The 23685-nt window shown below is 42.8% G+C and overlaps 1 protein-coding gene across 1 annotated transcript; it reads right to left on the bottom strand.

Moving 5' to 3' along the window:
- Positions 1–5311: 5311 nt before the first annotated feature.
- Sike1 (suppressor of IKBKE 1) lies at positions 5312–13826 on the bottom strand. Its single transcript, XM_055628559.1, has 5 exons — positions 13576–13826; positions 13280–13385; positions 12148–12290; positions 10754–10867; positions 5312–7373 (listed from the first exon to the last, which is right to left on the bottom strand). The coding sequence occupies exons 1-5, from the start codon at positions 13732–13734 to the stop codon at positions 7272–7274; spliced, it is 624 nt and encodes a 207-aa protein (XP_055484534.1). The 5' UTR covers positions 13735–13826; the 3' UTR covers positions 5312–7271.
- Between the last annotated feature and the right edge of the window lie 9859 nt (positions 13827–23685).

Here is a 23685-nt window from a genome sequence, read left to right as displayed (position 1 = left end):
CTATACAGAGAAACTGTCTCGGGAAAAAAACCCAAAAAACAAACAAACAAAAAACCCAAACCAAACCAAACAAACAAACAAAAAAAATACAAAATTCAAAAACAACACAAAACCAAAAAAAAAAACAGGACCTTAGACCTTGATTTGATTTGTGTTATTGTATGTGTAAACAAGATTCATATTGGATTAGGGTGGCCCTAAACCCAGTTCTACTGACTTCAGAAAATTTTATTTATGCTTAAAATAATATTTTAAATTCTTTGACAATTTCACACATACATGTGTCTTGATTGTACTCACGGCCAACTGCTCCCTCCCAGTCCCCTGAAATCCCACCTTCCTGGCCTCCTACTCTCACGTCTTTTTTTAAAATAACCCACTAAGCCTAATTCATGCTGTCTGTATGTGTGAGTGTGGGACCATCCACAGGAACATGGGCTACCTGACAGCCCATGTGGAGAAAAATAACGTCACCTCTTTCCACAGCGTCTACTTCTCCAGCTAGGGATCTGTTTGTAAGACCCTCCATCAACCATGCAGAAATGCTGGCTCATTCGATGCGCAGGCCTCGTGTGAGTAATCGAAGCTGCTGTGAGTTCACAGACACAACAGCCTTATCACTTCCAGAAGGCACCACCTCGCAGCACTCCTTCCGGTCTTCACTTGCAGCCTTCCGACCCGCTCTGCTGTAATGTCCCCGAGACTTGGAGGAGGTGGGATAGATGTCCTACCTCAGGCTGAGCACTCAAAGGTCATTTATTCTCACCACTCCAGTCAGTCGTGAGACTGCACTAAATGATGCTCACTGCAAAAAGCAGCTTCTTTCTCTTGCTGCGATACAACAGCATGACCAAGAGAGCAACTTGGAGAGTCCATCACCAAGTGAAGTCAGGGCAGGGATTAAGTGGAGACCACAGAGGAATACTGTTTATTAGCTTGCTTCCCAATGTAATTTCCAGTATCACCTACCTGCCCAGGGGTGACACTGCCTACACAATCATTAATCTAGAAAATGCCACACAGGCTTGCCTGCAAGCTAACTGGATAAAAGGCACTTTCCTCCTGAGGAGCTCCAACTTGACAAAACAACAACAACAAAATCTAACAAAGCTCCTCTGCTGAGACTGAGAGCAGCACTAACCTGTGTGGACAAACATCCAGACAACTAGTCAAACTGCTGGGAATATGGCTCTGCTGCTGACATAGTGGCCTAGCGCTCAGAAAATAAGCATACATCTCTACCACCTTTTCCAAGGCTCAAGGAACATCTCAGAAAGTGGAAATAATGTACGAGCTAGAAGAAGAGGGGAAGTGTTGAAGAATCTTGTCTCCAGGCACGTAAGGATGACAGAGGCACAACTTCCTGAGGACATATAAGCAGTTAATGATCGCCAAGGTGGGAGTGGGGAGAGGCCACTCTTCTTTCGTTGTAACCGGCAGTTAAGTTGTCCATGTCCTGTATCTACACACAACTCACTGTTTCATCAGCTATCCCTGAGCAGAATCCTTCCTTTGGAGTGGATGTCCCAAGAAAAGCTGCACAACAAAGGTTAGAAGTGCTGGTGGTGCAGCTGGGTTAGCGGAACTCTGAAGTTTCCTTTTCACCAGGCTTGGAGAGCGACAGGAGATAAACCACTCGTCTGTTTTGCTGTGTTAGAGACTAGTACTCCTTGGTATACCTTGAAAGCCCACAAGAGACGCCTAGTGAAATAACAGCAAAGTATGAAGCAGCAAACGTGGTTAATATGGGGTAGTTGGGGAATTAAGTCAACAGTAGATAACTTACAAAACGTACTTTATTATAGCTTATTTCTCTCTGTGTGTATATGTATGCATGTGTGTCTGTGTGTGCATGTTGCATGCTGGGCACGTGGTTAGCATTAAGCTCCAATCTCATATACAGTGTTTTTTTTAATGATATATAGTATTTCTTAAATGTTTTATATTCACACAATGAAACGTACATCACTGAAAAAATGACAGCTATCCCAACAAAATGAATTTTATAGATACACCAAATGAAAACAATTCCATTCTCTAGATTATTATATATAGTATGAAGCCATTTCTATAAAGTTCATAAAGGAACAAAACTGAAAAAGTAGGTCAGCTAAGGGGTACGCATACATTTTAAGTATTTTTGTTTGTGATTAAAGCTATTAAAAAAGAAGAGGAGTGGGTAGAAGTAAGAAAACAGGAGAAAAATCTTGGTTTAAAGATTGTATTTTGAGCCAGGCATGGTGGCACACACCTGTAATTCCAGCACTCAGGGAGGTAGAGGGAAGCAGTCTCTGTAAGTTCTAGACCAGCCTGGTCTACAAAGCAAGTCCAGGCCAGCCAAGGCTATACAGAGAAACTCTGTCTTGAAAATAATACCCACCCCTCCCAAATACACACACACACACACACACACACACAGTTTTTGAGACAGGATCTCACTATGTAACCATAACTGTTGAGACATGATTATGTTGACCAGGCTGGCCTCTGAACTCTAGAGATCCGCCTGCTGCTAGCTCCATTCGGAGTGCTGGGATTAAAGGTGTGGGCTACCTCACCTGGCTAGCACTGGCAGTATGCTGGTTTTGCTTCTGTGGTGCTGGGGACTGAACCAGGACTTTGTGTATCCTACGCAAGTGTTTGTCCCAGCACTGGTATGATTTAGTTCTTAAATTAGGGAATGAATGCATGATAATGTATCTGCATGCCATCTTACCTTGTATAAATGTCCAGTATTACATAAAATTCAAGCTGCAAAAATAACAAAGCACTGATAAAATTTGTATGTGCATGGTTGTTTAAAAAATATATGTTCTTGGAAGCTGGAGAGATGGCTCAGTGGTTAAGGGCAGTGTCTGCTCTTCTAGAGGTCCTGAGTTCAAATCCCAGCAACCACATGGTGGCTCACAAACATCCATAATGTGATCTGGTGCCCTCTTCTTGGATGCAGGTGTGCATGCAGATAGAGGGCTCATATACAACAAATAAATAAATCTTAAAAATTTGTGTTCCTAATGAGTTTTCTTAGTTATAGATAATTCAGGGTAATTTTAATAAAAATGACTTTATTAAAAGTATTTCTCAAGATATCTTGGGCAGCCAGGAAATGAGAATTAGAGGCGTGTGTCCAATGCTATTAGAGGACGTTTGCAGCACAGATCTCAGTCTCAACTGCAGACACTGAAGCTTACAAAACTGACCCATTTTTGCTGCTCTTCTATGGATCTGAATGTAGCAGCCAGTGTTGCTGGTATCCAGGTTCAGAGGTTTCTGTGTGGTTCCCTGCTTTGCCATATTACTAACTTTGAAATCCAAGGCAGCTGAATCTTCCCTAGCTGCAAGGGAGGCTGGGAAACGTGTATCTGGTACTTCCAGATTCTTTAGGAAAGCAGAAGGCTCTGACACATTAGGCAAGGAAATCCTTACCAAGGTAGGGGTAGGACACTGGACAGTCAGTAAACAAATGACAGTGTCCACTACAGGCCACTTTTTCTTGGTGACTCAACATAAGCATCCCTACAGCTAATAATTTAAACTTGCTAAAAAGTCTATTTAAGGTAAAATGGCTTAATGGAAAAATCAGGTATCAATGTTACTTCTCTTTGTTAAGAAAATACTGATTTGATTTGGCACAGCTGTGTAGCTAGACTTCTTTGCAATTAGACACGTCTACTTAATAATAAGTGAGGCAAATACGGACAGAATTCCACTTAGAAATTCTGGAAACTTGATTTTCCCATGTATCTCCAGGGCAGGCAATTTCCTACTTTTCCCTGCCTTCCACACGGGCATGCCCTCCGATACAGCAGTAATCTCCAATGATGAGAGAATAGCATGACAGAGGAAAGCCAGCATGGTAAGAGGAAACACACTCCTTTTCCCTCCATGGTGAGGACCATTCATACGCATGGCAGTCTAGGAAACACACAATGGCACATTCTCACTAGGTGACGCTACTAAATTGAATTCATGGTGTTTCTTTTGCCCTGTTAATTAGAACAGACCCCACCAATCAAAATCCATGAGCTCCACGAAATATTTGTGTAGCTGGTGTTTAAAGGGATTTTAACTTGGTGCTCGAGAAATGTACCGAAGAGTGCCCAGTGTGAATGTTGCCGCCATACAACTAAGAAGAAACATTGGACAAATAAGAACTTTTTAGTGCGTGAGGAACTGTAAAGGGCTGAAAAGGAGACACCCTGTCAGCATCCGACACGAAAGGCCCTCAGTACCTAGCTAGCAATCACTGGAGAACTATCTGGATTTCGATTCTGCAGCTGTTTTCTAAGTCTCCTCCTAGCCACCTGTCAACTGCTGGAGTCTCAACTTTAAACAGTCCTTTCAGTGTCCTACACTCATATCAGATTTTTTTCATACCGCATTATAATTATTTGCACATTTTGTTTTTTGAGATAGGGTCTTATAACCAAGGCTGGTTTTGAACCTGCTATGTGGCCAAGGATGACTCTGAATTCCTGATTTTCCTGCCTTTGCCTCCAGGTTCTGGGATTACAGGCAGGTGCCACTACACCCAGTTTCTCTGATGCTGAGTATCAAGTCTGCCACTGTCAACGCCACCAAGTGCCATACAGCTCTGCTATACCCTAACCCTCATGCGTAGTCTTGCTTGGCTCCCTTTACCGTACTTTTCTTTTTAGAGTCTGTTTATTAATTCTTGTTCAACTCATATAACTCCTACTGAAGTGCTCTACATAGACCAAAACACGTAATTTATTTGTTGTTTGCGGGTGGGAGGTCAGAACGTAATTTGCAGGAGGTGATTTTCACCTACTTCTACGTGGGTTCTGGGGAATGAACTCAGACTACCCAACTTCCAGGTAAGCATTTTCACACACGGAGCCAGTGACCTGGCCCTAACAGACACGGTCTTAAAATATACATTTCAGATTCCATCCATAAAATTCTATTTCAGTAGGTGAGTGAACCACATTAAGGGACATGAAAATACAAATGGTACTTCTGCAATGAATAGCTTATTAACGTGCTATCTGAAGGGTTACACTGCTGAATATACTGTGTTAACTGCCAACGGCTTATGAAATCCATGTTGGGCTCATTTGACAAGGCTGCTACATACGTGAAAATGTGCAAACGATCTATAACTTTCTTTTTCCTTTTTTTTTTTTTTTGAGAGAGGGTCTCGTGTATTCCTGAAACTCACTCCGTAGACCAGGCTGGCCTCAAATTCATGGAGATCCACCTGCCTCCCCAGGGCTAGGATTAATGGAGAGCACCGCCACTGCCCAGCTGCACTTTTTAATTAGACTCATTACTCAGGAAAATCGGCAAATCTTCTCAAAAAAGGTTTTTATTAGCAAAGATAATTTCATACTAAAATTGTATACACTAAATTCTTCCATCCACTCCAAGACATTAACATCTGTACACAGGGTGTGAAGAAGCATTCCTCCTCCGTTCAATACACAAACTCTGTATTACCCTCACAGCAGTTAAGACCAGGCAGAATTTCCATGACACAGGGCACTGAATGCTCACTCAACCCCGGGACTAAAATGAAGAGATCCCTCTGGTAGCTAAGATTAAAGAGCTGTGTAATGAGCACTAAGGGAACAGAAGGCAGACACAGAGGCGCTATGCACACTGCTGAAACAGTCTGACAATGCTATCATTTTCAAGGAGACCTGCTGTGACAGCTGACAGGTGGTGGGGGACACCTGCCCCTGAATGGGCCTTCGTGGTACTTGTTGGGCACTTGGAGGATACTGCAAGACCATCAGCTGGGGTAAACATTGGGAAATGAAATAAGAATGCTTTAACTTATGGGAGAAGGTATTTCTTAAACTTGCCAAAGGAAATCTGACAAGTCCTAAGACAGCACATACCTGCTCATTAATGTCCACTACTCCAATTGAAGTCTATCAGTATTACTGGGCTCAGATGGACTCAGAATATCTGGATAGACTTTGTTGCTTCAGCTGGAATTAGTTCTTTGGACCACACAAAAGAAGCTTTATGATACATAAAACGCTAGCAAACAGCTTTTTAAATACCATCTTTCCTATGTGGTATAGTGCTTAGGATTGGCAAATATTGACAGGTTTAAGATTATTTCAGCCATTTTGGGAAAACAAGTAGTGTAAACGGAATTATTTATAAATCTGAAATACGAGTAAGCCAAGACAGGGGAAGGAGTTGACAAGGGAACTAACAGAATGCTCCTGCACCCAAATCTCAGCATTAGTCTCAGTTCTTAAATGCCTGCAAGTCACAGGAAATGCGCTAACTTCCTGTGGGTAATAAAAGTGCTTCCATGTAAAAACCAGACAGATGTAGAGACAGCAGACCTCTGCTGCCAGTGATAAACCATCCAAGCAGTGCTCTTCTTCACCATCACAGCTATGTGTCAATTAACTAGTGGGACACCGTGCCTACAAACTATGATGTGGGGAACGCTAGGTTATGTTCTTCACTGCAGGCCGCTACCGAAGCTGAAGATTCCCAAGTCAGAAAAAGTGAAAAAGCTGACTACTTGACCAAACAAATAAAAGCCCCGTTTGGCATTTAAATCAAGTGTATGTGTATGGTCATGTGTAGCTGTCCACGATGGGACAGGTCCAGTTTCCTTAGCACTCTCTGAATGACCGTGCCATCCTTGCGGGGAGGGAAGGAGAAACAGACCCAGCTTACCTGTTTTCAAGTGTATTTCTGGGCACTAGTAATATTCTCTCAAATTAAGAGAGTAAAGGCACCTGATCACCAAGTGCCAACTCCTAGCACCAGAGAGAATCAGAGCTCCACGTACGAGTGACATAGCCCGAGAATCTGCTCATCTGCTTCTGCGAAACCGTGTTACTTTCATAAGTGGAGAAAAAAATTTCCAGGCTTACACCAAACATGTATTTTTAAAAAGTTAAAGCTCTTAATTCTTAGAAATAAAATTTATAATCCTATATAAAATAAAATCACTGGTGTATAATAAAATGTTCATAGTTTCAGAGATGTGAAAACCAAAAATGAACTGAAAACAACAGTTTATATAAATTAGGTCCCAGAGTGAAAACTCAACAGTCTCTGACAAAGGAGTGGCGAGACTTGTCTGTTCTCACGAATACACCCCAAACTGGTTTGTGGATGATGAGTAGAAAGTGGCAATTCTATATTGCCACCCCATACCTTTAACCAACACCAAATCAAGCCTGCGGCAAGTCACTGGAGCAGACGCTTGCTGAGTGGAGAGGAAATCGCTTCACTCCACGCTGGGCAGTCTGCACTGAGAGGCCAGAGTTCAGTTACTTGATGGGCTGAGAAGCAGGAGCTATGGAACTCTCTCGCCCAACCTGAAGAGACTCGCTGCTGATGGACAACAGTTCTCGAAGTTCCTTATTTTCAAGCTGGGGAAAAAGATATTTCCTGTATTTTAACTGTTAAACTGTGTCAGAACATATTATTTTGGTCCAGAAAGAAGTAAAAACCTTTTTTAACTTAACATTTTTATTGATTATTTAGAAATTTCACGTGATGCACCCCAATCCCATTCACTTCCCATTCCTCTCCTCATACCCCTACCAAACAAAAGAAGAAAAAAACCACCAAGTCCAGTTTGTGTTGCCCATATACTCACTGGAGCATTGGCAAACTCCCAGTGGCCAGCCCCTTAAAGAGAACTGAGTCCATGAGATGCTGGTGCGCACACCTGTAAGCCCAGCTCTCTGGGAAGCAGAGGCAGGCGGATCTCTGTGAGTTCCAGGCCAGCAAACTGAGTCCTTCCCCTATCCAACCCCCATCAGAAGCCATCAGCTGTGAAGAGCTTCACTTTAGCATCCTCACGACAGGGTAAACATATGTTTAAAGAATTAAATGATTCAAAAATTGGTTTTGAGGACAAAGTCTTACTGAGTAAACTTTGCTGGCCTAAAACTGATGTGCAGACCAAGTTAGCTTTACACTAACAGATATCTGTCCATCTCCACCTCCAGAATACTGAGATTAGAGTCATGCACCACCATACCTGGACCTTAAATGAACACCATTTTTTTTTCTCTTTAGATTTGTTTTTAATTAGTTTACACGTGTGAATGTTTTGCTTCCATGTATGTCTGTGTACCACATGCATGCCTGGTACCCTGAAAGGTCAGAAGAGGATACTGGATGCCCTAGGTCTACATTTACATAGGTTGTGAGTCACTGCTTTGTGGGTGCTAGGAATCAAACCCAGGTCCTCTGTAAGAGACACAAGCGCTCCGAACCACTGAGCCATCTCTCTGATCCGAATTTAACTACTAATTCTGATACTTAACACCTATCACTTCCTTTGATTTCTATCAAGATAGGACAAGTTACACTCCACCTTTATCCTCGCTGTAAAAAATTCTCTTCTATTTTCAGATAGGGTCTCAGGTAGGGGATGGAGGCTGGCTTGGAACTCTTGACCCTTCTGCTTCTATCTGCTGGGATAACAGTTGTGTGCCACCATGTCCAGCTCTTCAGAGGACATCCTGATAAAGTATAGCATTTCTAGCTTCATCAACAGGTTGAACAGCATAATCAGCAAATGCTCTATCATATAAACCGCTTCTCTCAGTGCTCTTGATCCATTTTTACTTTATGTGTGTGTGTGTTTTGCTTGCGCCTATGTAAGTGTACCATCTGAGTGCCTGGTGCCCTGGAAGGCCAGAAGTGGGCATCAGATCCCCTTGAACTGGAATAAATGACAGTGAGCCACCATGTGGCTGCTGGGAACTGGGTCCTCTGCAAGAGCACTAAGTGCTCTCAACTTCTGAGCTTTTCTTCAGTCTCAGTATTCTGAATTACTCCTCCAGCACTTATATAGTTTCGTACTATGTTCTTCCCTTACTAGATATGGATAGGGACCTTACCTTTTCCTGTCTGGAATTTCTCTAAGAGCCCATGATAGCACTTGAAAAGCAGTCAAACCTTCAAACCACTTGCTGAAGTGTATTCTCTTCATATTTTTACACTCATACACATAACATTAAAAATAAAACCTCATGGGTTTGCTCATGTTGTTATTTTATTATTATTTACTTTTTTGTTTTTGTGAAAGGGTTTCTCTGAGTAGCCGTGGCTGTCCTGGAACTCATGCTGTAGACCAGGCTGGCCTCAAACTCAGAGAACCTCTGCCTCCCAAGTGCTGGGATTAAAGGTGTATGCCACCACTGCCCAGCATTTACTAGTTATTTTCTGTGTGTTTGCATGTGTATGTATATATACATTCATACATACATGCATGATACATGATTGCCTGATATCCTTGGAGGTCAGAAAAGGGCATCAGATCTCCTGGAACTACAGTCTGGGAAGGCTGTGAGTGGCCATGTAAGTGCTGGAAATTAACCTCAAGTTCTCCCAAGGACAGCAAGTGTTCTTGATTGCTAAGCCATCATTCTAGTCCCTTTTAAGTTTGGTTTGGTTTTTAGACAGTGCCGTATACAAGGCTAGTCTTGAACTTACTAAGTACCCCTAACTCTAACTCTTAGGTTCTGTGATTGCAGGTGTTTATAACACACCTAGTTTATGAAGTGATAGGGATCCAAACTAATGCCTCATGAATGCTAAGGAAGCACTCTATTTTTAAAGACAGGGTTTCTTCGTGTACCTTTGGCTTTTCTGAACTTGCTTTGTAGACCAGGCTGGTCTCAAACTCACAGAGATCCACCTGCCTCTGCCTCCTGAGTGCTGGGATTAAAGGCATATGGCACTCCTGCCCAGTTTCCTGACCATCAATTTTTTTTATTAAATTTTTATTTTTATATTAATTACAGTTTATTCACTTTGTATCCCAGCTGTAGCCACCACCCCCCATTCCATCCCTTATCTTCTCCTATGCCCCTCTCCAAGTCCAATGATAAAGGAGGTCCTCCTCCCCTTCCATCTGATCCTACCCTATCAGGTCTCATCGGGAATGGCTGCATTGTCCTCCTCTGGCAAGGCTGCTCCCCATTCAGAGGGAGGTGATCAAAGAGCCTGCCACTGAGTTCATGTCAGAGACAGTCCCTGTTCCCCTTACTAGGGTATCCCCCTGGAGACTGAGCTGCCATGGGCTACAGCTGAGCAGGGGTTCTAGGTTATATCCATGAACCCTTGGTTGGAGTATCAGTCTCAGAAAAGACCCCTGTGCCCAGATTTTTTGGTTGTGTTGCTCTCCTTGTGGAGCTCCTGTCCTCTCTAGGACTGACCATCAAATTTAACTTTTTTCTACCTGACTTCGTATTAAGGCACATGAAGAAGTTCAGCTTATATATAACCTTTTCCTCCTTCTCTCTCTGCTGTTTAAATATACATACATACATACATACATACATACATACATACATACATAACATATATCAATATCAACACTAACATATATCAACACAACACTAATATCAACTGAGTTCTGCCCCTGGTCACACAATTGACATTTCCATTGATTGCTGCTGACATTTATTTATTTTCCTGAAAAGGGCATAAAGGAGAAATTGAAATTCTAAATCATTAGGACACAGAGAACACCAATACTACTAACTGAGGCAGCACAAGAGGCTGAGGCAGGGCAATTCTGAGCTCTTGGCCTGTCCAGGCCACACTCTGAGGAGAAACCACCTCTCCTCCTTTTTTGAGACATTCTCATAAAAAGAGAAACATTAATATACTGTAGTGATATGGTAGTGCTGAAATACTCCGAGACCCTATAAAAACTGCTCGAAAACTGAACTTAACAACAACAAAAAACAAACAAACAAACAAACAAAAAAACCCAGCACCACCTTACCTCTAGTTGAGCTAGTTTTTCCTGAATCTTACAAAACTGGTTATCATCCACTTGAACTGCTTTCCTCATCACTTCTCCCATTTCACAGATTCTATCAATCTGACTCTCAATTTCCTGTGAAAATAAGATGGAAAAAAAAGTTTCTAGTTATAAAGACAATGAAAAGCATGTGCATTATGAATTTTTAATCTAGTAAAAGTCTTGCAGAAATAAAAATGAACTGGGAGTGGTTCATTTGGTACATGCTACGGAAGTTACACTGCAATTACACTATACTTTGTGTCATAGCAATATGAACCTGTATTTCAAATAATTTCCATTTTCAAAAAAGCATTTGATATCCAGGTACCAAGTACCATACCAGAGCACATACTTGTAATACTATTAGCCCTTGGAGGGCTGAGGAAGGAGGGTTAGTAGTTAAGAGGTCAAAAACAACAACAACAAAACAACCAAAACCAACCAACCAATTAAAAAAAAAAAAAAAAAAGAGTAACAAAACAGACAACTCAAATATTTAGGTATTTAAAACATTCTAGCTGAGTATGGTGGCGCATATCAGGAATCCCGGTAGCTGGGGAGGTAGAGGCAGGCAGATCTCTGTGAGTTCCAGGCCAGCCTGGTCTACAAAGCAAGTCCAGGATAGCCAGGGCTACACAGAGAAACCCTATCCCGAAAAACAAACCATACCAAACATTCCAGTTCCCTATAACTTCTAAGTCAGTAAAATGTATCCAATGGAAGGGAAGATGAAATGTAGTGCATCTTTCATTGCAGTAAATGGTAGCTTCCAATTAATAACTATAGATTAAAATGTAAAACATGCAAATATATAACAAAAAATCACCCTACAAGCTGAAAGACTTTTTCCCAAATTAAACAGTAAGTGATCAAAGTGTCGGAACTGCCATAAAACAAACAAACAAGATCCTCCCTACCCCCATAATACAGTGAGTAATTTAATGAAGTCAGTGACTGCTTGCTATGTGGAAGATATGGATAAAATTGAATTCATGCTCTTATAGCTACAAAACCTATGGTTTGGTAGACTATACAATAATCAGCTAAGTATTCACTGAATGCCTTTAACACTAGCTGGTATTAGGCGTGGTAAGTAGTTTGCTATGTAGCCCAGGTTGGCCAACAACTCTAATCTTCCTGTCTCAGGTTAAAAAGAGATCTTATTGAGGGAGGGAGAGAGGTAACTTGAAAACACTGAAAGAGATGTGAGAAGCCCCTTATCCTCGTCTTTTATTCATATCTTCACAAAGCCATAGCCAAATACAGAGTGAACGTAAAATTCCACAGAAAGAGGAACATGCTTTTCTGCAAACAAAACAACACCTCACAATTTCAGTTCGGCTTATTTAGCATTTATTTATCGTGTTTCTTACTGTAGAGTGAGACTGGTGAGCTTTCAGAACTGGTTCAGCATCCACTGCTTTTTTAGCAACCATTAACTGTAACATCTGTTTCCGGTACTTGCTCATGATGAGTTCCAAAGCATCCTGGTGTTCCTCCAAGGAAACCCACAGCTCTAGCAAGAAAGCAAACATCTGGGCAATGACAGGTCTCAAGGCAAACCTCCTAACAGCTGGAGCATTCCTGATGCTCGATGGGCTGTGTGAATCTAAAGTTGGAAGTCAGTATTCTGTCCCACAGAAGTGAACAGTGTAGGGCACTAAGGCTTTGCAGAAATAAGACAGAATGTGTAATCATAACACGTGGATTTGAAATCAGTTTTCTAATTTACTCGCTTAAGACTCAGAAGCAAAATGAGCCCATTAAAAGAAAAAATCACTACAGTTTGTTGATTTGTTTGCGAACCCCTGAGGGCACATGTGAGGCCAGAGAACCATTTCAGGAGTCAGTTCTCTCCTTGCACCATGTGGGTCCTTGGAATGGAACTCAGGTCCTCAGGTTTGGCTCTTCAGGCTGCCTTGTTGCTGCCATGACCTGCTGGGCTGTCTTGCAGGTGCCTGTGAGCCTGCTTCTTCACTGCATGGTGTAAATACTTGGATTCTCTACTTCAAAAGGATGACAGGGGAATATGGTGGAATGACAGCCGTAAAAGGTCTCTCTGAGACAACTAACATACTGTTGTCATTAACAACCCTAACAATATATATTTTGGGGACAAAGTTCTAGCCTTCCATCTTCCACAGGAACATTTAAAAAAAAATCGACCTTATCTTTAGTGTTCACGTTAATATCGGAATGTTACATTTTGAAACTACAGACTTTAGTGATAGAAAACTCCAAGTGGTATGTGATCCCCAACCCCAGCCATATAACAATTCAATTCTACCAAACACCTCTTTCAGAGACATCCATCAGGAGACTAAAAAAGAGTAATCTAACAGAATACCCTCTTAAGCATTGAGCTAGATATAGATGCACTCTTGTGATCTGTGCAGGCACTTGTGTAACAACGTCTAAAGTATTAGCAAAAAAAAAAAATTTTTTTTTTCAGCACACACTCCACATACACACCACTCACACACACAGAGGAGGGGCCTGACTGACCTCTGTTTTCCTGCTGCAAGTCTCTAATCTGGGTATTCTCTTGAGACAGCAGAATGTGAGGTTTATATTTAGACATGTCCTTCACGTCGGATGCATCCTCTTGATACTGGACAGAGAGACAGACTAAGTTGCTGCAAAAACAGAAGCCGGCGCAGCGGAGACAGCTGCACGGTCCCACCCACCGCCCCGCGCCGGAAGCTCTCCCGCCCGCCCTGCCCTCCGGACCACAATAAACCAGGCCGCCACCCCACCCACCCGCTGCCGCAGCGCCCACTCCGGGGAGCGGCCCGGCCGACCTGCTCGGGCTGCACGGCGCCCGCCTCCCGCATCGCCGCCACCCGCCGGTGCAGCGCGGCCGACTGGTCCACCAGCGACTCGGCCGCCGCATCGTGTTCGCGCAGCCGCTCCAGCAACGTCTTGGCGTCCGTCAGGATCTTCTCGATCGTGCAGCTCATAGCGGCCGAGGAGGCCCGCCCGGCCCGCTAGCCTAGGCGATTCGTTCCGCCCTTCCCCAGCCCTGGCCCGGCGGACCGCGTCACTTCCGGGCACGCTCCGAAGGCGCCCTGGCAGCCCCGTCGGCGCCTGCGCAGTGGTGGGTTCCCGTGCCCTCCGTGTTCGCCGCAGCGTTTCTAGGGTGGAGCAGCAGGGGTCGGGTGTGCACCGCAGCCTCACGTTATTACTTCTGTCCCGGTCTCAGTTCCACTTTTATGGTTTTGGTTGATGGGGTTTGTTATTCAGTCATGGGGTTTCAACAAATTGATGAGACAAACAGCCATCTCCCCCAACAAGTAGTAAAATACACCGGAACCCCTTCCTCTTCTCTTCCTTCCTCTGTGTCCTTCCCAGTTCGTTCCTATCCCTTCTTCCCTCCCTTGTCTTCATTCTCCCTCCCTTCTCTTTCCTTTAAAAGGTGAACAGTGTCCGGGAATGACACGAGGTTGTCCTTTGACGTCCACATCCACCCTTGCACCAGTGAGCCCGGTGGTACACACCTTTAATTCCAGCACCCAGGGAGGCAGAGGCAAGTGGATCTTTGTGAGTTAAGGCCAGCCTGGTCTACAAAGTGAGTCCAGAACAGGCAAGGCTACACAGAAAAACCCTGTGTTGAAGAACCAACAAAACAAAACACCAAAACAGCAACAACAAAAACAGTTGGATCTGTGTATACAAACAAATTGGCACAGTCACATGCATACCCAAATGGGAACTCTTTAGTGGAGTGTTGAAGAGCTTCTCGACTTTGGGAGGAGATCTGCCGTTGTACAGTAAGGCTGATTGTGGTTAACGAGTAAGGTACTGGCAGGGTATTCTTGGGTAAAATATTTTTTATCCAGATGATTCTAGAACAATAGAATAACAGTAATGTTTGGTTTCTGAGAATCATTTCCCCCGTGCTGCAGTCTCTTTTATCTCTAGTTCAGCAGTAAAATGTAGAAACGTGATTTTAGCTGTACTTAGTGATTTGGGGAAGTAAGTAAGTGCCTATTGTAAAACTTCTACACTTGTAAAGATGTATGAAGAGGTTGCCTCAGGGAAAATGAAGTGATTTTCATATGGAAGGAAGGGAGCTTAAGAAAAACATAATACTAGCCTGGAATAAGTTTACAGCAAAGACCAGGATATATTTGTGTAAGTTTTGTGGGGAGCATTTCCCAGGATTCTTAGAAATACTTGAGGAGTGTACAGTTCTTTTGAAGTCACACAGGATGCAGACTTAGATCATGCAAAGTGGATACTAAGGGATAAAGACCCCCTCAGTTCTGCAGAAATTGGGGGACACTTGAAGGTTATACTAGCAGGAAGTCTCAGTGGGTAAAGGTGCTTGCCTGAGTTCTATCCCCAGGATGCACCCATAAGTTGTCCTCTGTCCCCAGAGACCTGTGAATAAATAAATGCTAAGCATGTCTTTGATCCCAGTACTCGGGAGGCAGAGGCAGGTGGATCTCTGTGAGTTTGAGGCCAGCCTGGTCTACAAACTGAGTCCAGGACATCCAGGGCTGTTACACAGAGAAACCCTGTCTTGAAAAAAAAAAAAAGATGAGTGACATTGCTGAGCAGACGGAGGTTCTTGCACACAAGCTGGCTGGAGTTTGACTGCTGGACCCCATAAATTGGTGGGATAGAAAGAACTCTGTGCAGGAGTTGTCCTCTGACCTCTGCACAGACATCTGAGTTCTCTCCCTCCCTCCCTTCCCCTTCCTCTCTCTTCCTCTAAACAAATCAATAAATGACCATTAAATATAGTGAGTAGTTTGTGTACACATGGAGCATACTGGCAGGGTTACAACTTCAGCTTTGCTAGTCCCATGTGGCTTGTCAGTGGCTGTGTAGTTGACTTCCTCTTCCGGACTGTTGCCAATATTTCTGCACGGCTTCGAGATTGTCAGTATTCTTAGTAAAGGTTAAGGAATGTCAAGTGGCTCCCACACAATATGAGCATTTTCGATATCATTAGACATTTTTTTTTCTTTTAAAAAGTAAAGGAGAGATTTTTCTGGTGGATTTGACTTAATGTGTCATCTTTTATGCGTGTGTGAACGGTTTATTTGAGGCACTAGAATAGCAGCAGGAAGCCAGTGTGGGCAGAGAGGGCATGCAGGGACTCAGCTGGATCTGGGGTGGGAGCCTTTGCAGCCTCCTGAGTGGAGTACAGCATGGGCACAGCAATGCCAGGGGAAAGGGTTTTGTTGGGGACAGAGGCCTTCTGCCCTAGTGTCTTCTAGGTCCCCCTTGCCCATCCCAGAATCCAAGTGGCTTCATGCACACATGGGTAAGCTGAACACGCAGCTGCACGTTCATTTGGGTAGATACTCTTGTCAGTGTGTCCACAGGAGCACTCCGAGACTCCAGGAAGAGCTTTACCCCTTTCCTGGTTCTCCAAGGGCGGCCACAGGATTGGCTCTGGAAGCAAGGGTAGCCAGTCCCATTTCTGGGTGCTTTTGGTGCTTAGCCCTGATGCCGAGGAAGTATAAAGGGTACTAGACACACCCAGGAGGAGCTGAAGGCTCCTAGGGTCCCCTGGGACCTAAAAGGGGCTGGACTTTTCTAGCTGAGCTGGGGGAATATGGGGAATACTGGGGCCAGTTGGGGGCCCAGCTGCAGCAAGGTGAACAAGCTGAGCAGGATTCCAAGGCCCGGTGGTTGGACACTGGCCCGAGGCCAGCTGTGCTGATGTTGCAGAAGGAGTGTTGGCAGCAGTAGCTCTTCACGGATGCCACACCAAGGTTGACACTGGAGTTCTCCCAGGGGCAGATTGGGGTGCGGGGGGGGGCAGCCCTTATTCAGAGTGTAGCCAAGGTGGACATTCCCAAAGCCTGCAGCAGCAGAAACTATGACGCAGAAACTGTGCTCTCACATGCTGTTGGCCACAGAATTTCAATTGCTTTTCTGACCATTGCGGGAGAAGCGTATCAGGGAATCGGCTGCTCCACACCAGAAGGATGGCCAACGAGGCGTGCTGGAAGTGACAGGCATCTGCTGAAGGCTCACAAGCCAAAGAAGCCTGCTCCTGGGGGGGGGGGGGGAACAGCCCCAAAGATATACCAAAACCTTAGGCCCCGGAGCTCGTCACAGTCTGGATTAATGTGTCATCTTTATTAAATAGCATAAAAGAGGGGTGTAGAGAAGCCTCAGAGGGTAAGGGCTCTTGCCACTGACCTACATTCAATCCTGATGCCCATCTGACTGGAGAGAACTTGTCTGCTAGCTGTCCTCTAACCTTAGCATGCACTTTTGTGGCCTGTGTGTCCCCCCAACATGTGTTTGCACACCAAATAAACCTTTTTTAAATTAACAAAATGGTATCGAAACTTACATTGAGTAAAGCCACACAAAACACCTAAGCACCTTTATTTCTTACTTTTATATTTTCTATGCATGGGCGTTTCACCTGCGTGCATGTAGGTACGCTGCCTGCATTCAGTGCCACCAGAGCCAGAGGAAGGTGTCAGATCCCTCCGGAACTGGAGCTACTGACAGTGAGCTGCTACATGGCGCTGGGAACTGAATCTGAGTCCTCTGCAACAGCAGTAAGTGGTTTTAACTGTTGAGGCTTTTTATTTTTTTTCCTTGGATGTCCTGGAACTCACTCTGTAGACCAGGCTGGCCTTGAAGTCAGATCCAACTGCCTCTGCCTCCTGAGTGCTGGGACTAAAGGTGTGTATCCCTACAGCCCAGATGTTGAGACAACTTTCCATCCCCCGAGTTTCTTTTATCATCATCATCACAGCCATACTGGATATTCATTGACTACTTTCTGTGTTTCAGGTGTATGTAAACAGCTACAGGTATTTCTTTAGTTTTCACAGAGTTTTAGCAAATAAACACCAATAGAAGGCATTGAGGGTACTTTAAAACTTTCTTAAAGGTTATTTAAATTCAATAATGGTCATTTTTTTTCATAACAAATAACAAGCAAATCTTACTCTTCTTTTTTTTTTTAGGTGTTGGGAATTGAACCTAGAACCTGAAATTTTACTGCACATGCTCTATCACTTAGCTACATTAACAGCCCAAGCCATAGAATTTAAAAGAGAGAAGAAGCCAGATATAGTCACATATACTGGGAATTCTAGCATTTGGAAGGCTGAGGTAGGAGGACAATGAGTTCATGGCCAGCCTGGGTCACATATGATTTAGAAGCTGGTTTAGGCTATATCAAGATCTTTGCTCAAAATAAACCATATCAAAACCAGCCAACCAACAGGAAAACCACCCACTGATATTCCAAACCCAAACCACAGAAAACAAACAAAAACAGAAGCGATTCAAAGAGGTTTACAGTATATGTTCATATTGAAGGCCAGCTTCGATATCATCAGGGAAAGCTGAGGCAGGGCATAGATCTCGGGCTGACGGGTCACCCAGCAGACTTTCTCTGAGGGTAACTTTCCAGGCCTGAACTGATTCGTTCCCCGATAGGGGCCAGAGCTAGTAGCTTCCTGGTAGGGGCTTCCACCTAATTGTGGCAAGTATCTAAAAAGGAAAGGAGAAACACACACATACACACACACACACACATACACACTTGATGATGAAGACAAACTCCAGCAGGTAGGTTTCAATAAACTTCTTTAAAGCTTCTCCTACTTTACACATACACATGCATACGTATACATATAATATACATATACATATACATATACATACATATATATGTACATACATGTGGAGAGCTGCTTGTTTGTCAACATGTTTTCACCCGGGCCTTCATCTTGAGGCAGAGAAAAGAGGAAGTTTCTCCAAGTCCCTTAAAACTTGTTCCAAGTTCTTAAAACTTGTTTGTGTGACCCTGGACCATATCTACTATAGGGAAGTAGTTTTAGGAAACAAGCTTGACGGTTCCAAGAACTTTTTTTCTTGTATTGATGTGACTTGTTTTTGCTTTGCCTATAAAAAAGGAATTGTGGAATAAACCCCACGCTGCAGTCTTACCGACAGCCCTCTCAAGCCCATTTCATGTGTATTGTGACTTGCTTTAATTATTTCAATCCTCACTCCCCATTCAGGAACTGTTCAACTCTGCCGGTGGGGTCTGGGACATACATACATACATACACATTCACTCATTGGGTGGATGGAGCAAACTCCAAAGAACAAATTCCAACCCAGCCTTACACACATACATACACACATACACACATCTTGGTGGGTGGAACAAACTACAAACGGCGAGTTCCAACAACTTTGTTATTTCTCCCACAGCTTACATATCCTAGCACCATCTTTCAAGAAGTGTAAAAATCACAGTGTGGTTGTGTTCTGTTTTGTTTTGTTTTGTTTTTTTTCTTTTTAAGTGAATGATTACGATGAGTGTACATAAGAAAAACATGTTCCCCAATACCCTGACATGATCAAATGTTTTATGTATTATGGGTAAGAAACAAATATGAGAAACAATTATTCCCAAGAACCCATATGCATTTGTAACTAAGCACCTTGTTACAGGTTAACAAAGTATGAGCAAGTAAGGTAGCTTCTCAGCCAGCTTTTCTTTGTTGGCAGTCTGCAGTTTTCACTTACAAAGAAGGAATCAATTATCTTAAAAAGTAATCTTATAAAAATCTTAAAAGAATCACGAATCTAAACTTTTAAATAAAAGTCATTTCAACTCTAAATTTTTAAGGTGTTCATCTACTCATTAATAATTTTTATTAAATCATATCAGGAAGCTGAGGGCAGAAATGAGTATAAGAAATCAGTCACTGTGAAGCCCAGCTTCAGTGAGAGAGGCACGTCAGCTAGTGCTAACTGGGGTATTTATTGTTCTTGCTCGCCAACCTCAGAAAGTCTCTAGTTTAACATTTATTTATTTTTGCCATGAGGTGTGGTTTTTTTTTTTCATCAATCGTATAAATAATTTTTCTATACTATCCCAGGACAAAGTGGTGAAATTTGACAGTCCAGTTAGTATGTATGTATGTATATACACACACACACACACACACACACACACACACACACACATATAATAGTCTCAATTATTTATTATTATTTTATTTTATTTTGAGGCAGGCTTTCTCTGTGTAGCCTTGGCTGTCCTGGAATTCACTGGGTACACCAGGCTGGCCTTGTGTACCAGAGATCCACCTGCCTCTGCCTTCCAAGTGCTGGGATTAATGGCATGCACCACCACCACCTGGCATAGTCTTAATTATTTTAATACTAGCCGGGGTAAGAGAGAAACTGAGAAACAAACACAATTTTCTATAAAGAAGACTTTAACATTGTCTTTTTCTGGCTAAGTACATCACATGAATGCAGCGCTTGCTGGGACCAGGGGAGGGCACCAGCTGCCCCTAGCACCACAGTTACTGGCAGTTAGTTGCAAGCTGCTCTTGGGGGCTGGGAATGAAACCGGATCCTCTACAAGAGCAGCAAGCACTCTGCACGCCAGCCTTTTAGCTTTTAAAAATTGACTTAAAGAATCAGACAGTGGTGGTGCACACCTTTGATCCCAGCACTTAGGAGGCAGAGTTCAAGGCCGGCTTGGTCTACAGAGCAACTTCCAGTAGCCAGAGCTACACAGAGAAACCCTGTCTTGAAAAACAAAAACAAAATAAACAAACAAAAAAACCAACAAAAATTGTCTTAAGTAATGATATCTATATCTACATCTATATCTATATCAGCAACACACTGGAAGTTGAATTCAGTTATTTAACAATTTCTGAATTGTCTGAAAGAAAAAAGATATAAATTTAAGTTGTAGATAAAATGGTTGAGACCGTTATTTGTATTAGTGTTCTTGACTTTAGCCTATTCTCTTCCTGTTGCTGATAGTATCTTTATAATCTTTTGTCTTCCATATGTTTTGGTTACTAAAATGTTTTCTCAGGGCTGGAGAGCTGGCTCAGCAGTTAAGAGCACTGGCTGCTTTCCCAGAGGACCAGTGTTTGATTATTAACATCAAATGCACATGACAGCTCACAACATATGTAACTCTAGTTCCAGGGTATCTGATATCCTTTTCTGGCCCTTGTGGGAACTGCATGTCTATGATACGCAGACATCCATGCAGACAAGAGATTTGCTTTAGATTTAGATTATAACCTTGCATTGATGCCACAATGTCATTTCTGGAAGAAGGGAAATAATAGACATTTAAATGATGTGAACTGAATGAGATAAATAATTGAATGGCTCTCATGTAATACATTATAAATCAGTTTATATTACTATTAATTCTATAATCTTGAGATGCTGAAGATTAGCTGGTATTAAAGGTGTGTGCCACCAACATTCTTCAACCCTCCCTCCCCTCTTTCTCTCTCTCTCTTTTAGTTTTTTGAGACAGGGTTTTTCTGTATAGCCCTGGCTGTCCTGAACCTGCTCTGTAGACCAGGCTGGCCTCAAACTCACAGAGATCCGCCTGCCTCTGCCTCTCCAAGTGCTGGAATTGCAAGTGTGGGCCACTGTGCCCTACTCAGGACAGGGTCTGTTATAGACTAGGTAAGCCATTAATTCCATATGTAGCTGAGAATGACAGTCTTCAATTTTTCATCCTCCTGCCTCCACCTCCTGAGGGCTGGGGTTACAGATGTGTGACACCTCTCTTGGTTTATGAAGTCCTGGGACTCAAACCAGGTATCTATACATGCATGTAGGCAAGCACCCTACCAACTGAGCTCCTCCCCCAACCCAGTTACCCCTAATTGAACATGACACTCACACCATGTGTCTGAGGGTTTCAGTCAGTCAGTCTGAGCAGATTGAGAATGCCATGAAATACCCATTTATAGCTAAGAGAGTTGTCCCAAGTAGTTTGCACTTGTTTTAGTAGGTCTTAGTTCGTAAGATCTCAGTGTGCCAAATACTAAATGTAAATTAAGAGTGATAGGAAGCCCTATGGCCTAGGGTGCTTTGTGAAGAGAGAATTCTTTCAAACATGTCTTTTTATTTATTCTTTTCAAAATTACATTTAGTTTCTCTCTTAATCTCTTTCTCTGTGTGTGTGTGCGTGTGTGTGTGTGTGTATATATATATATACATACACATATATATGGACATTATATATGGACGTTAGAGGGCAACTTATAGAATTAACTTCTATGTGGGGTCCTGGGGATTGAACTCAGGTCTTCAGGTTGACACCAAGCATCACTACCTGCTGCGCCACGTTGTCAGACTCTTTTATGCTTTTGTTTGGTGCTTTGGAGGGGAAGTATCATGCTGAAATTTGATCGGGAGGGGAGTCTATTTATTAGTAGAGTGGGAGAAAAACTATTCTTGAATGAGCATAAATTCATTCTCGGATCAGCTGTCGAGAAGTTCTCTTTATTAGCAGGGACTTCTTATTTGCTTATTTCCCAAGCTGGCCTGGAATTTGCAGTTCTTTTGTCTTAGCTGGGACTACCGGCAGATACCAAGTGCCTGGGTGCCTGGGTTTAAAGATCTCTCTGTCTCTGTCTCTCTCACTGCGTGTGTGTGTGTGTGTGTGTGTGTGTGTGTGTGTGTGTGTGCGCGCGCATGTGCATTCAAGAGCTCATGCACATGCATATTCATGTAGAGGTCAGAGGTCAGTATCAGTGTCTTCCTCTATTGCTCTTTACCTTATGAAAAGGTTTTTTTTTTTTTTTTTTTTTTTGATGACTCACTTAACTAGTTTCTTAGAAACACTGGGGCATTTCCACAGTGTCCAGGTTTGGTACCAGCTTGGAGATTATGTGCACCATTCCCTTAAAATCATCCTTTCTTTTGTGAATCTTGGCTTTTTGAGTTCTTCAGTATATTTTCATCTGTTTCTCTCTCTTCAAATGATCTTTTTCTCATTGAAATATGGATGAGGACTGTCCCCCTACAACCCCAACCTAGCTCTGGCTGTCCTGGAACTTGCTATGTAGACCTCAGACTCACATTAATCCTCCTTCCTCTGCCTGCTGAAAGCTGGGATTAAATGTGTGTGCCACCACGCCCAAGAAATGTTTTTGTATATTTTATAGTTTCAGGAAATTATATATATGTATATAATATATTATATATAATATATCTATATCTATATCAGCAACACACTGGAAGTTGAATTCAATTATTTAACAATTTCTGAATTGTCTGAAAGAAAAAAGATATAAATTTAAGTTGTAGATAAAATGGTTGAGACCGTTATTTGTATTAGTGTTCTTGACTTTAGCCTATTCTCTTCCTGTTGCTGATAGTATCTTTATAATCTTTTGTCTTCCATATGTTTTGGTTACTAAAATGTTTTCTCAGGGCTGGAGAGCTGGCTCAGCAGTTAAGAACACTGGCTGCTTTCCCAGAGGAAAATATATATTCAGAAAATTATATATATAATATATATATAACATATTATATATATATTTATTTCCTGCATGCTAACCTGATGCATTTTTTTTACTCCTCACTGTGATCCCTTTAAGGCCCAACTCAAATATTTTTCATTTTTTGAACATCAACTTAAGCATCTTCCATCAGAGAAAACTTCTGTAACCCCTCTTAATTGTCTTAATTGTCAACTTGACAAAATCTAGAAAAATATGGAAAGAGAGCCCCGGGTTGGCTCCCAGACATGTCTATGAGGAATTACCGTTATTTGTATTAATTGAAGTGAGAAGAATCACCCGCTGTGGGCAGCATCATTCCTGAGCCAGGGACGCCTGAACTGTGTAGGAGTAGGCAGAGTAGGGCCGGGAAAGATGACATGGAGGTTAACAGCAAAGGCTGTGGTGTTTGAAGAAGACCTCGTTCAGTTTCTAGCAGATCCATGTGGTGGTTCAAAACCATCTGTAACTCCAGGTCCAGGGTACTTAGTGCCCTCTTCTGGCCTTTGTGGACACCAGGCACATAGCTGGTATACTGAAATACAGACATGCACACAGACAAAATACATATACACAGTACGTTGAGAAGAGAAGAGAAGAGAAGAGAAGAGAAGAGAAGAGAAGAGAAGA

This window comes from Psammomys obesus, unplaced genomic scaffold (assembly GCF_907164565.1).
Source record: "Psammomys obesus unplaced genomic scaffold, mPsaObe1.curated_primary_1811, whole genome shotgun sequence".
Taxonomy (NCBI): domain Eukaryota; kingdom Metazoa; phylum Chordata; class Mammalia; order Rodentia; family Muridae; genus Psammomys; species Psammomys obesus.
Note: the sequence above shows the minus strand (reverse complement) of the source record. Positions and strands in the feature narration are given on the sequence as shown.